The sequence below is a fragment of the Spermophilus citellus genome, assembly GCF_964194105.1.
Source record: "Spermophilus citellus genome assembly, chromosome: 2".
In the NCBI taxonomy this organism is placed as follows: Eukaryota; Metazoa; Chordata; class Mammalia; order Rodentia; family Sciuridae; genus Spermophilus; species Spermophilus citellus.
This window is the reverse complement of record NC_138183.1, coordinates 6326905-6340197: the sequence shown is the minus strand read 5'-3', so window position 1 is coordinate 6340197 and position 13293 is coordinate 6326905. Positions and strand designations below refer to the sequence as shown.

The 13293-nt window shown below is 49.3% G+C and overlaps 2 protein-coding genes across 4 annotated transcripts in view; one reads left to right on the top strand and one right to left on the bottom strand.

Annotated features, from left to right (window-relative positions):
- Positions 1–100: 100 nt before the first annotated feature.
- LOC308641030 (splicing factor C9orf78) lies at positions 101–8195 on the bottom strand. The gene is made up of 9 exons (XM_081279152.1): positions 8038–8195; positions 7623–7682; positions 4743–4794; positions 4350–4420; positions 3712–3789; positions 1798–1995; positions 991–1127; positions 791–889; positions 101–399 (listed from the first exon to the last, which is right to left on the bottom strand). The coding sequence occupies exons 1-9, from the start codon at positions 8118–8120 to the stop codon at positions 308–310; spliced, it is 870 nt and encodes a 289-aa protein (XP_081135278.1). The 5' UTR covers positions 8121–8195; the 3' UTR covers positions 101–307.
- Positions 8196–8292: 97 nt separating this feature from the next.
- The window catches only part of USP20 (ubiquitin specific peptidase 20), a 38600-nt gene continuing 33599 nt past the window's right edge, over positions 8293–13293 (top strand). For 2 of the 3 annotated variants that reach the window (XM_081279126.1, XM_081279129.1), the window contains exon 1: positions 8352–8504. The gene's annotated coding sequence lies outside the window, so the exon portion shown is untranslated. Of the gene's footprint in view, positions 8505–13293 lie in introns of all 3 variants that reach the window. The other variant, XM_081279127.1, reaches the window with a different exon arrangement.

The following is a 13293-nucleotide window of genomic DNA, read 5'->3' as shown; positions in this document are numbered from 1 at the left end:
GGCACTGGGGTCGATTCTCAGCACTGCATATAAATAAATGAAATAAAGGTCTGTCAACAACTAAAAAATATATTTTTTTTAAAAAAAGAGAAAGTCAACATATTTACAAACAAGATTTAATGATGCTCATAGGAACAGTTTGCCCCCAAATAGGAAAACTACCCAGTTTTGTTTCAAAAAGTCACAAATTCAGTGCTTGAAAGCCAGCAGGAAGCAGTGGCACCAAGCCTGCCCAGCAGGGACAGCCTAGGCCTTCTGCAGCAGGGCGGGTGAGGCCCCGTGTGCTAGCCACCCCCTCCACGACGTCTCAGTACCGCCTGTTCATCTTCTTGAACTTCTCATAGTGGTAGTCATCAGTGGCCTTCTCATTAGCAGGACGTTTGCGGTTAGGAGGGGACCCTGAGGAGAAGAGGAGACAGTCTGCCACACTGGAACCCACCACGAGACCCTGCTGCTCACAGGCCAGGGCCACACCGTCTGGTTCCCTGTGGCTAGGCCAGTGCATACAGCATGGGAGGGCCTGGGGTGAGTATGTTTTATTTTTGCTGTCTGAACTTTCCCAGCTTGTCTCTCCTGTGCTTGGTCATAGAGTGAATCCTTAGAACAGCCCCAAGAGGTGAGTTCTGTTACCATCCCCATCATATAAATGAAGATGCTGAGGCTTGGAAAGGGATGGGCCAGAGCATGGATGAGAACCAGGATGCCCTGGCCCAAAGCCAGAGCTCCGCCCTCCCCCATCTGCCCTGACCTGCACAGGCCTCCTGGGAACCGGGGCCTCAGCTGTACTCACGCTCAGGCTCTGGCTTCTCCGTGTCACCCACTCGCAATGGCCGGGCTTTGGGCTCCTCTTTGTTTCTCCGGATGGGAGCATTGAGCTCCTCATGATAAACTGGACCACAAGAGAGCAGAGTACACGTCAGACAGACTGCGGGGCTCCTGGGCACCTAGCCCAATGTGGGGGACGGCAGGGCTGCTTGCCAGAGCGCTTACATCGGTTGTGTTGCACGTAATTCACAGCCATGTTCGTGGGCACGAAGGATGTCTCACTATCTTTCTTCTTGTTCTGCTGCTCTGCCAGCAGGCGAGCCTTGGCATCCTCCGTGGAAATGATATTTTTGATTTTTGCACTATGGGGAGAGAGGAATCAGAGCCCACGTTAGATCACAGCCCCTCTGGTATGCAGGTGGAATTCACTGGCGAGGCTGGCAGCCCACCCCTGTGTGGGGAAATGGTCTGTCCTAGGCAGGGCTCTCTACAGTTCACCAAGCGCCTTTACAGTCATGTTCTTGTGGACCATTTGTAGTCATGGGAGATCAGGAGCTGTTCCTCTCTTCTGATCAACAGGAAATCAAGCCTATAGTTCAAAGCCAGCAAGGCCAGGAAAGAGGTGAGAACCCAAGGTCTCCTGTCCACTCTCCCCAGTGAGGGTGTGGGTCATTGTATTTCTTTTGTGATACTCCCCCTCTAAGCAGGTATTTTGTAGTTAAAGTGAAAGGAGGATCATCGGGGAGCCTGGGGGAGCCTTTAACAGCTCCTGCTGGAGAACCCAGCGTAAAAGCCCAAGCTGGGAGCAGGAGGCGAGGAAGCACTTGTGCTCTCAGCGGTCAGGCCCTCAGGTCTCTGACCACTCTGACCAAGCCTCCAGAAAACTCCTGCAACAGCCTTCCAGAGAGAATGGAATTTATGCTTGTGGGTTTCCAAGGTCACAAGGAAAAAATGGTCCCCACGACTTTTGACTGGCAAACAGCTCTCCCGAGTGCCCAGGGCAGGGAGAGACAAGAAGGGTCTAACACGCACTCGATGCCCAGGTCCACCTCGGGGATGCCACTCAGCATCTGGTTGGAAAGCATCTCCTCAGTCTTCTTTGCAGAGGAGACACGGATGTTTTCAGGAAGTTCATACAGACAGTCCTCTGCGTTCTTTGGCTTGATTTTCTGTTCCTCATGTTCCACAATCCCTTTCCTCTTCTTTAGCTCTGTCTCAATGTACTTCATCCTGAAAAGAGAAACCCACAGGCATCAGAGAGGGCAAGAGCTCATGTTGGACATCTTCTGAATTAGGAGTCCCCAACACTGGCCCACAGATCCATGATGGTCCACGAGGAAATACTCTTCAGTTCCTGGAGAACTGAGAAAAAAAATAACTTGTGATTTTTCAAGTTAGAAAATTTCAATTTAAACTGGGCACAGTGGTGCACACCTGTAATCCCAGTGGCTTGGGAGGCTAAAGCAGGAGGATCGAAAGTTCAAAGCCAGCCTCAGCAACAGTGAGGTGCTTAACAACTCAGTGAGAGCCTGTCTCTAATAAAACACAAAATAGGACTGGGATGGGGCTCAGTGGCCAAGTGCCCCTGAGTTCAATTCCTGGTACCCCCCCCAAAAAAAAAAAAAGAAAATTTCAACTAAAGTACCAACCTATATCATGTCTTACCAATCTACTGATGTTAAGCTTCTTTGAAGACAAAAAGCACAATATTCTGTGTATGGTTAGGCAAAAAACATGACATGGTATGTATGATATACAAACTAAAATTAATGCCAACTGTTGATCCTGAAAGAAAGAGCAGTGAGGCAGAGACTCCAAGTCACCATTCAGTGTGGCCAGCTTGTATGATATAAGAATGAAACAAGGACACAACAGAAAGCACAATATGTAGTTATTTTTGTTTTTTACTACACTGGGGAGTGAATCCAGGGGAATTCTACCATTGAGCTACAGCCTCAGTCCCACCTTAAATTTTTTTTAAATTTTGAGACAGAATCCCACTAAGTTGCCCAGTCTGGTCTTTTTTTTTTTTTTAACATTTTTTTTTTGAGAGAGAGAGAGAGAGAGAGAAGTTTTTTAATATTTATTTTTTAGTATCGGCAGACACAACATCTTTGTTTGTAATGTGGTGCTGAGGATCGAACCCAGGCCGCACGCATGCCAGGCGAGCGCGCTACCGCTTGAGCCACATCCCCAGCCCAGTCCAGTCTGGTCTTGAACTGGACATCCTCCAGCCTCAGCCTATTGCTGGGATTAGAAGTAGTATTTGTTTTTAAAAGGATTTAGCAAAAAAATATGGGTAAGTTCATGCTTATTCCTGTAATATTTTGGGGAAATATCACTAGTCAAGGAATCTAAAATCCCAAGAACCACCCTTTAAAGAACTTTTAAAACGTTTTCTTCCTTCCTTTTTATTTCTTTTTTTAAAAAATATATTTAGTTGTAGATGGACATAATACCTTTATTTTATTTTTATGCGGTGCTGAGGATGGAACCCAGTACCTTCCACATGTAAGGCAAGTGCTCTACCATTGAGCTACAACCCCAGTCCCCTCCCTCCCTCCCTCCCTCCCTCCCTTCCTTCCTTCCTTCCTTCCTTTCTTTCTACCAGGATTGAACCCAGAGGCACTTAACCACTGAGCCACATTCCCAGCCCTTTTTGCTTTTTTTTTTTTTTTTTTTTTGAGATAAGGTGAGGCTGGCCACAAACTTAGGATCCTCCCTCCTCAGTCTCCCAAGTCTCTAGGATTACAGGTGCATGCCACCATGCCCAGCTTTTTAAGAGGTTTTCAAAGTTCTCAAGCCTGAGAGGCAGGGAGAGAGAGAGGTCAACTTTGGTGTCTTCTAGAGAACTCTAGAAATGTCAAATGTGACTAAGTATCATCTTAGACTTGTCTGACTTCAGCCCAGCTCCAGGTGCTCACAGCCAAACAGACTGGCACCTACATGTCTGCATCTTCATCCCTCCGGTTGGTTTCTGCAGAAAATGATGTCCCCAGATGAAGGTCCTCCTCTTCACTGATCCTGAAAGAGCAGTGAGGCAAAGACTCCAAGTCACCATTCAGTGTGGCCAGCTTGTATGATATAAGAATGAAACAAGGACACAACAGAAAGCACAATATTCTGTTTATGGCTGGGCAAAAAACATGACATGGTATGTATGATATACAAACTAAAATTAATGCCAACTATCTGTTGGCTTCTGGTGATACCTCTGGGAAATTTATTTTTTAAGCTTTGTAATATTTGAATGTATTATTTTTAGAATGGTTTCGTGTTTGAAAGGTAATGAACAAAGCACTTTTACAAAGGGAGTCTACCTACTTGGCTCTGAGCTAAGTTCTAAAGTTTTGTTTCTTTTGAGTTGGGGGCAGGGGTTGGTGGGGACCAAACCTAGGGCCTGAGCATGCTAGGCAAGTGCCCTTCTTTTGTTTTTAAATAACATGCCCTTTGCAAAGCACAAAGGATACTTCTAGATGTTTCATGAAAAGTACCACTGCAGACCACCCTCCAACCCGTCTCTGAAGGTGCTTGGCCTGAGGCAGAGGCTGGCATTAATCTGCATCTGTCTACCCTCCACTTACTTATCTTTCCCCCTTTCCTTCAGTTTCTTCATGTCCACCATACCACCTGTCTTCATCTGAAAGGGATCATCCTGCAGAGAGCAAGCACAGTTAGAGGGAGCACCACAGCAACAGCATGGCGATCACCATCATCATCATTATTTTTTTTTTCTCTAAAACACCAGGGATTGAACCCAGGGGTGCTTAATCACAGAGCTACATCCCTAAGCCTTTTTATTTTTTGAATAAAGGTCTTGCTAAGTTGCTGAGGCTGACCCCAAACTTGTGATCCTCCTGCCTCATCCTCCAAGTGGCTGGGATTACAGGTGTGCATCACCATGACCAGCAGTCATCACTGATTTTAAAAACAGTCCCCTACAAAAGAGAAGCCACTGAGAGGACCCCATAACTTACTACTAGTGTGGTCTCTTCTTGTACCTTCTCTCCCACCAGCAGGGCAGCAGCACTGTGCAAAACAAAAGAAGAAATCACAATTCAGCAATAAGGAGGAACAGTCAGAAGTTTGTAGGATGCAACATAAGTATAAAGGGCAAGATCCGAGGGACAGACAAGAAAGCCAGGTGCAAAGTCCCACAATTAAATTAAAATGAAATGGCTTTCTGTGGATGCTGAGGGCGAGGGGAAAGTAGTACACTTTCCTATAAAACCATTCATCATTGGACTGGGGATGTGGCTCAAGCGGTAGCGCGCTCGCCTGGTATGTGTGCAGCCCGGGTTCGATCCTCAGCACCACATACAAAGATGTTGTGTCCGCCGAAAACTAAAAAATAAATATTAAAAAAAATTCTCTTTCTCTTAAAAAAAAAAAAAAACAAAAACCATTCATCATGTCTTGGCCTGAAAATCTCATTTCGAAGATTTTGTCATCAAGGAAAGTGCAGTAAAAAAAGACAAATGCAAGAGAATATCTGCTTCAGCCATCTTCAATGGTGAAAATTTATAAATGACCTACATAGATTTGTTAATAAATTACAGCGCATAGTTCTGTTGGAATATTATACAGCCATTTTCTGAAAAGTATTCCACAATATGAGTGTATGCCCACAATGTTGTAATGAGTTGAAAAAAGCAAGAGAAAAAGTATGTATATCACACTGCTGAAAATCTTCACAAAAGAGAAAGAGGAAACAGACTGGAAAGAACCTTAAATGTTAACCTTAGTTACTTCTGGATCAGCAAATTATGAGTGCAGAGAGCAAGCATAAACATTATTTATCTATCTTTTGGTGCTGGGGATTGAAGCCAAGGGTTTTTAATCTATAAGCAACATCCCCAATTCTTTATTTTTTTTTATGTAAGTAAGTGTTTATTAGATAAAATTGTTAGCAGCAGAAAAGCAGGTCATAATCATTAATCACACTCAGTAGTCTCCTTGTTTGTTCCTCCTGATGCTTCAACCACACCTTCCACAGAATGCTCTCTTCGTGCAGAGCAACAATACCCTGAAGGCATAACTAAGAGTCACCAGGCCAACTGATCCTCCAAGGGCAACTCCAGGCCTGACCCTGACCCTGAGCACCCTTCTGAAAGGCAGAGGGTGCAGAGCTCCCTGGATCTTCTGCCTTGGTCACAGGGAGGGGGCTACTTCACACAGTTCACATCTGCCAAATCCGTGATCTTTCTGATGAAATACGCGCTGAGCACCCCAGACCAATAAAATAATTGGATTTAAATAACAATGAGATTTGAGTTTAATACCAATTAGATTTTTTAAAAGACGGAACAATCTCTACAAAGGAAAGAATTTTTGTCTGGCCTACAACTATGTTTAAAATGCTGCAGCCAAAGATGAGGGCTCTGTAGGATGAGTAAATACCACACTGCCAGCGGAGGTATTCAAATAAGTTACAGGCATGAGGAAAGCAAATGTTTGGACACAAGCATACCTAATACAATGATTAAAAAAAACAGGCTTGAAACATTCCCGTTTCAGGGTGCTCGGTTTCAGGGTGCTCGGTGCTCAGACCCAACCGGCATTTCAAAGGTCATGAAAAGACCATTTAAAAACTAAGTACATGTAGAGCCAATAGATTGTGGACTCTATTGTGTTAGTGACAGGCTCTACACAATCTCAGAACACCAGTCCTTTTCTCTCTCCTGAATAACTTTGGAATTTACAACTCCCTCACCTCACCTAGTTACACACCCCATTATGTGACTGAATTAAACCCAGACCAACCCATACAACAGTAAAGACATGACTGTCTTCTAGGTGAATATGCTAAGCTTTGAAGTACAAATTTTACTTCTACACCAGCCCCTATAAAGACATTAGGTGTTTGAAAAGAGTTTAAATGTGAAACACTGCATTTAGTTTTAGGAACTTGGCTATGAATGAGATCACTATTCATTTAGTAATTCCCCAAATGAGTTAGAATATGTAAAAAGAAAGGACGGTCCCTTAGAGACTTGAAATTCTGCAGTAGCACAATCCCATCTTCTTTGTTCAAGAAAACTGTAGTTCATTTTCAGAATTCACTCCAGAATCCAGTGATCTTGGGATATCAGCAAACCCATCAGGGCAGGAGGTACACGAAGAGGAAGAGCACCACGTCCAGGAGCACGAGGAGCCACAGGTCCAGCCAGTACGAGTGCTTCGGCAGCCCGTTGGTCCGGGCCTGCGGGGCCCCGGCCCCGCGCCGTCCCCGGCCGCCGTTCGCCGCGCGCGCCTCCATCCTGCCGCGAGCCCCGGGACCGTCACTGCCTCGCGCCACCGCTCAGGAAGCCCGACGCGGGCGGAACGCGGCACCGCGCCTCCGCCCAGGGAGGCGAACCCCGGCGCCCTGCCCCGCGCCGGCGCCCAGTCGGCTGCCTCCGTGACGGCCGGCAGGCGCCGCGGCCACGCTCTTTATATTTTTTGAGATAGAGCCTCCCTAAGCTGCTGAGGGTTTAACCAAGTTGCTGAGACTGACTTTGAGCTTGTGATCCTCCTGCCTCAACCTCCCCAGTCACTGGAAGGTACTCTTTATTTGGACTATATTTTTCCAAATTTCCTAAACTCTTAATAATCAATGTGTATTTCACAAAATTAATCGGGTGAATTAAAGTGCAAGTTCATGACCTGTTTCTGTACCTCTGGAGCGTTCCCAGAGACCACTGTTCTCTGGACATGTGGTTAAGCGTCTACAAGCAACATTGGTCCCCTCTCCAAGCAGCAGAAGGTGTACGATGTGTTAATAAGAGCCATTTCTGAAATGTCTGGATGACAACCCAGGCAGGGGCGTGTCTGTCTTTACCGCCGGCCAAGCACCCGGCTGTCCCCGTGGTACCCACCTCACCCCATTAGGCCTTTTTCTCAAGTTCTGCACTTCTCGGGTCTCTTCCAGTTTTAGCCTGGAAAAAAAAAAAAGCAATGCCCAAGCTGAGAGATCCTCCGTGGAACCCAGAGCCAACAGGCTGCTTGGAGGGCACCCTGACCCCAAGCAGAGCCGCCAGCACAGTGGTCAAGAGGGTGACCCTGCTGCGCCTCGGACCCCTGGGAGTCAGATCCAGGCATATCCCGGGGCACCACCCCCATCTGTGCGGCCTGGGGCGACGGCCTCATACCCAGGAGCCTCAATTTCTTTGTCCAGAAGGAACAACAGCCCCAGCTCACAGTTAACTCAGTCTAGGAAGCGCCCGGTCAGCGGTCAGTCTCCCGTGCCAGTTTCTCTTTTCTAGGTCGGTGGAAGCCCCGCCCCAAACGCACCGAACCTCCTCCGAATCCTGCTCATCTTCCTCCGACTCAGAGTCGGCCCGGCGCCGGCGAAACATCTTCCCGGTGACCGGCATGGTGGTACCGGCCCCGGGTCCGGCAGCCGCGCCGCCGCACCAAGTTCCGGGCCGCTTCCGGCGCGCGGCGTTGCTGTCAGAGCGCCGATCACGCCCCCTGGACGCCCCGCCCCGGGGCCCGCTCTCAACGTGGCGTCGTCCTCTTCCGATTGGGCGGCCGAGGTGGGGGAGGCGGGGCGAGTTCTGCCTGGCCCCACGGCCCGGAGCGGCGCTGCCGAGGGCGCGCTTGACTGACAGGCGGCGGCGGCGCGGTGGCGACGGCAGGTGAGTTCCGGGCCGCCGCCGGCTGCTTCGGGGGCTGGGTCTCTCCCAGCAGGGAAGACCCCCAGTCCCTCTCTGGGCCGTGGGGCCTGGCGCTGCTAGATGCGCGGAACGCCCAGCCAGGTGAGCGGAGCCCGGGATGCCCTGGTCGCCGCCGCCCCTCTCCCCGCCTCCGGCCGGCGCCTGGGGGGCCTCCCGGGCGCCCCGCATCGAGCCCCCGAGGGCCCGTGGCTTCCTCCAGACGGGAGCCGCCCTTGTCTCTGGCTTCTGCAGAGGCCTGACCCAGCGCTGAAAGCGTGCGCGTGGCGTCCTGAGGCGCTGACTTTTATTTCCTCCGGCTTTGGGCCCTGACGTGCATTTTTTCCCCTTTAGGGACAAAAGATGACCACTCTCCCACGGTGGTGAATTTCAGTCGCAGCGCCCACTGCCTGAGTAGTAATGGCCTGAGGCCGCCTCTCCCGAGAGATGCCTCACCTCGGCTGACAGCCACTCGGAGGGTTGGAGACCAGGGCGCTCCTCCTCGGGCGCTTGCTGGCCTCCTTCCTACCTGACACAGGCCTTGTCTTCCTCCTGCCAGGAGGACAGTCGCTCTGCCCTCCACACCTTCCACCCCGCAGATGCTGTGAGGATAAACTTTATATGAAAACGGGTGTCAGCAAATACTTAGGAAATAGAAAAATGCACAAAATGCAAAAAAAAAAAAATGCTCATGGGACTTTAGGAACCCCTTAGTAATAGTTTTTCTCCTCTCTATTCTCCTTTGAAAGAAGACTCGATTGTTAGTGCTTACTGGGGCAGGCACTGGTGAAGCCTTACCTCCTTGATTTCTCCCAGCAGTCCTGGGAAGCAGGTTCAGTTGTTTTCCACTTCATGAAGGAGGGTGCACAGCCTGATGGTGGAGCAGGGGTCAGTGCAGGTGTCGATCTGCTCGAGGGGTTGTGCAGTACCTGGCACAGTTGGCTTCTGTGGGTGTCTACGGCTGCAGCTGCTGCGGCTCCCATTGGCTGTGGGAGCGGCTGATGGAGCCTCTTTTTTTCTGGAAGATCATTCTAAAGCAGGGCAACATTTCTGGAATTCCTTACTTTTCTCTGGATCAGTCTTCTCTGAGATTGTTGTTCTCTTTCTTGGACTGGGACAAATAAGATTCAGGGCTTCTTGAAACAGCCTTTTGGCTTCAGTCGAAAGCCATACATCAAAAGTCTTAAGTCTTGCCCTCTGCATTCTGGTTCAGCCAAACCCAGATGTACATGGCACTCACTGGACACCGTGTCCTTGTCAACAGAAGGAGAGGCTTCTTGGGAATTGCTGCAGGAAGCCAGGAACTCAGGGTCTTCAGCTCTCACACTTTTAGAGGTGGCTCTGTTTGCCTGCTTAGCCCCCCTCCCATCTGGGGGTACTGGATACCATTTAGAAGCTGGGGTGTGGCTCAGTAGAAGAGCACTTGCCTAGTATGCATGAGGCCCTGGGTTCCAACCCCAGCACCACAAAAGAGTAATGCCCAAAAGTGGCAGTTGTCAGTCTGACAGTGGGTGGCAGGTCTGAGGGACTGCAGTCCCTCTGTCTTGTCAGGCCGGTTTGAAGAATGAGACTGCTTCTCAGAAGGGGCCTCCAGGAAATTTAGGTTCTCTTATGTTTTAATTTTATTTGGGAGTTTGGTTGTTCAAAAAGCCTGGGTTTTGATTGGTTCACTAGCTTTTTGTAGCAATAGATGAAATCGTGACATGGTTCAGGGAACATGATGTCTGGATGGATTGGGATTCAGTAGAGTGATACAGTTCATAGCTCAGCCATAGTAGGTATTTAATAAATGCTTGTTGGACCAATTTATTTATTCAGGAGATATTTACTGTGGAGCATGCCTGTGAACTCCAGCTACTTGGGAGGCTGAGGCAAAAGAATTACAAATTCAAGGCCAGTTCAGCAACTTAGCTCCTGTCTTAAAAAAAAAAAAAAAAGATTAAAAAGAACAGGGCCATAGCTCAGTGGTAGAGCACCCATGGGTTCAATTCCAAGTTTGAAGGAAAAAAAAATAAAGAAAAAGGGATATTTACTGAGCATTTACTACGTGAGTCAGACACTGCTTAAAATACATCAGTGAGCAAAAGAGACATAAGATCCCAATTGTAGTGGAATTTTTTATTCTGATAACTTAGTAAACAAAGTATGTAAGTGTGTTAGGTAATAAATACTTTGGAAAAGAGAAAAAAAATGGAAAACTGCAAAGAAATCAGCCGTGGAGGGGACCAAGTGGAAGATTTAAATTATTGTAATCTGGTTCATGCTCTAGTTGGCAATGTGCCAGGATGCAGTGAACTGAGCTACAGGCCCCAGGTTCAAGTCCCACTTCAGCCGGCTTGTGAGTCTGGAGGAGCCTTCCCTGCTGGGAGTCTGCTTCCTCCTTGGAGAACCTGCTTTGCCATATACTAACTCTGTGACCTCTGGCATGAGTCTCTGACCTTCAGCTGTTTTGTGGCTTTAGGGTTTTTTTTAATTTAATTTTTTAGTTGTAGATGGACACAATACCTTTGTTTTTTATTTCTTTATTTTTATGTGGTGCTGAGAATTGAACCCAGTGCCTCACACATGCTAGGCAAGCTCTCTACCACTGAGCCACATCCCCAGCACCGGCTTAAGGCTTACGTTCTAAGCTCAGGTTGTATAATGGCGGTGGAAGAATCAAGCCTTTCTTAGTTTTTCAAGTTGGCAGGATAATACACTAAACCAAACACAGCTGGTTCACATTAGCATGAAAAGAGGGCACTTGGAGAAAATTTGAAAGTTGACAACAGATGCTTAAAGACAGAATTGTGACAGTTCTCTTTGCTGTGAACAGAAATGAATTTGTATGTAGAAATTTCAGGGAAGCCAATTTTCATTTATTGTTAGGACTGAAACAACCAGAGTCACCTTCTGGGAAAAGGGTGATTTTATTGTCAATGACTGGGCTCCAAGCGAGTTTGGACAGCCAGCCAACAGGGATTTTGTGGAGTACAGTCCCATCCTAAGAGGAGGATGCAGGCCAAGCTTGGTGGCCCATGCCTGTCATTCAAGCTACTCTGGAGGCTGAGGCAGGAGGATCACAAATTCAAGGCCAATCTGGGCAATTTAGTGAGACCCTGTCTCAATTTTTTAAAAAAATATAAATAAAATAAAAAAAAAGAGTTGAGGATGTAGCTTAGAGGTGGAGTGCCCCTTGGCCAATCTCCAGTGGGGGGTGGGGGCGGGAGAGATGTAGCGGGGCAGCACACCCGGCGGTAGAACGCCTGCCTTGCCTATGTTAGGCCCAAAGGATGATGAATGCTTCCTCAATCCCTTTAAATCTCGATATGGCTTGGCAGAAGCAGGGTGCAGATCTCACCACCTGAATAAAGAGAATCTCATTTCAAATCCCAGAAGTCAAGATCTTCCTGGCTCTTCGTTTCCATTGCCCATAATTGGGAGTGTAGCTTAGTTACCTCTAGGGTTTGTAGGTCTGAATTTCTGAGTTTCTGCTTACACTAGTGCACCTACCCCAGTGCTGGAGGTTTCCTGTGAGCTGGGCCTGTAGTTTCCCCTAGCCAGACAACCCCCAGGGACTACCAGCCTGGGATAGCCCCAAACCTGTGTCAATTAGTGACTCTCCTGGAACCCATGTTGGGCTTTGAGCTGTGCAAAGATACAGTCCTAGACTTGTGGACACTGAGCTGAGCGAAGATGCACTTTGTGACCATGACTCTGGAGAGGCCCCGGGAGACTGTGCTTGGAGCGTAAGTGTGTGGACCTGGGAGGTGGAGACCCCCCTTGCCAGGCTGGCCAGGCCTTCAGGACACGGTGGAGTAGTGGTTCAGAGCATGGGCTTCAGGTCACTTTGCCCTGAGTTTGGACCCTGGCTCTGCGGCTCAGTGGCTGAGTGACCTCAGAGGGTTTCCTCGGCCTCTCTCAGCCTGGTGCCTCACCTTGAGTGATGGAGATGGATTCAGCTTGCCTCGTTGCTGCCCCCAGCACGGTGGTGAGGGTCCGCTGAGGTCACTGTGGGAGAACTCTGGGCCTGGAGCTGTTGGAGTCAGACCTGGTACTGGGGCCCTGCAGGGCAGGGGCAAGGAGGGTCAGGCTGGGCAGAGTAGGAGGCCTGAAGATGTGGGGAGTGGGGTTGGTCGGTGTAGGAGGAGCCAGGGATTCTGCCTCAGAGTCAGGGTGGAAGACTCTTCAGAAGGAAAGACAGTGTTTGGGGCTGGGAAGGAGAGGCAGGCAGGAGGGAGGGAAAGGGTGCAGGTCCTGAGGGGCCAAGGCTGTCATGGAGAGTTGCGCGGAGGGGACAGGTGCTGGGACAGGGCTGTGACTGGCCAATGTGGGGACCAGGCTAGGAGGACTGCAGGGGTATCTCCACAGGGCCATCTTCCCCACTCTGAGGGACTAGCTCCTCCCTGGTTGGCCTCTGGGAAAATGATGGGCCTTCCCTAGGTGGCCGCTGAGGCCCCGCCCAGCCCTGCCCTGGTGGAGGGGGAAGCGCCTCCCTTTCATCTTGACAGTCTCAACCAGAGCCCAGAGTGGTGGGCTCTTGCCAGAGGAACCAGCCCTGCTCATCCCCCTTACTCTCCTGCCCCAAGAGATGGGGGATAGTGGGTACCAGGGCAAGGTGCAGCCCTACCAGCTGCCCAGGGCCCAGCGGCTCTGAAGGGGGCCTGTACACAAACCCGGTTCTTTCAGCAGCGTGGCTGGCCTCCCCTTTAGCCTTTCTTAAGTGCCTGCTGTGTGCACCCATTTATTGGCACCGAGGCACAGGAGGGAGGGCAGTGAAGGCGGCAGCTGCTGGCTCCCAGCCATCAATCACTTCCTTGCTGTGTGATCTGGGCAAGTGAATTGTTCTTCCTCTCTGAGCTGTGCCTCAGCCCCCTCCTGAGAGGGCGGTGTTGGGGGAGGTATGATCCTCAGT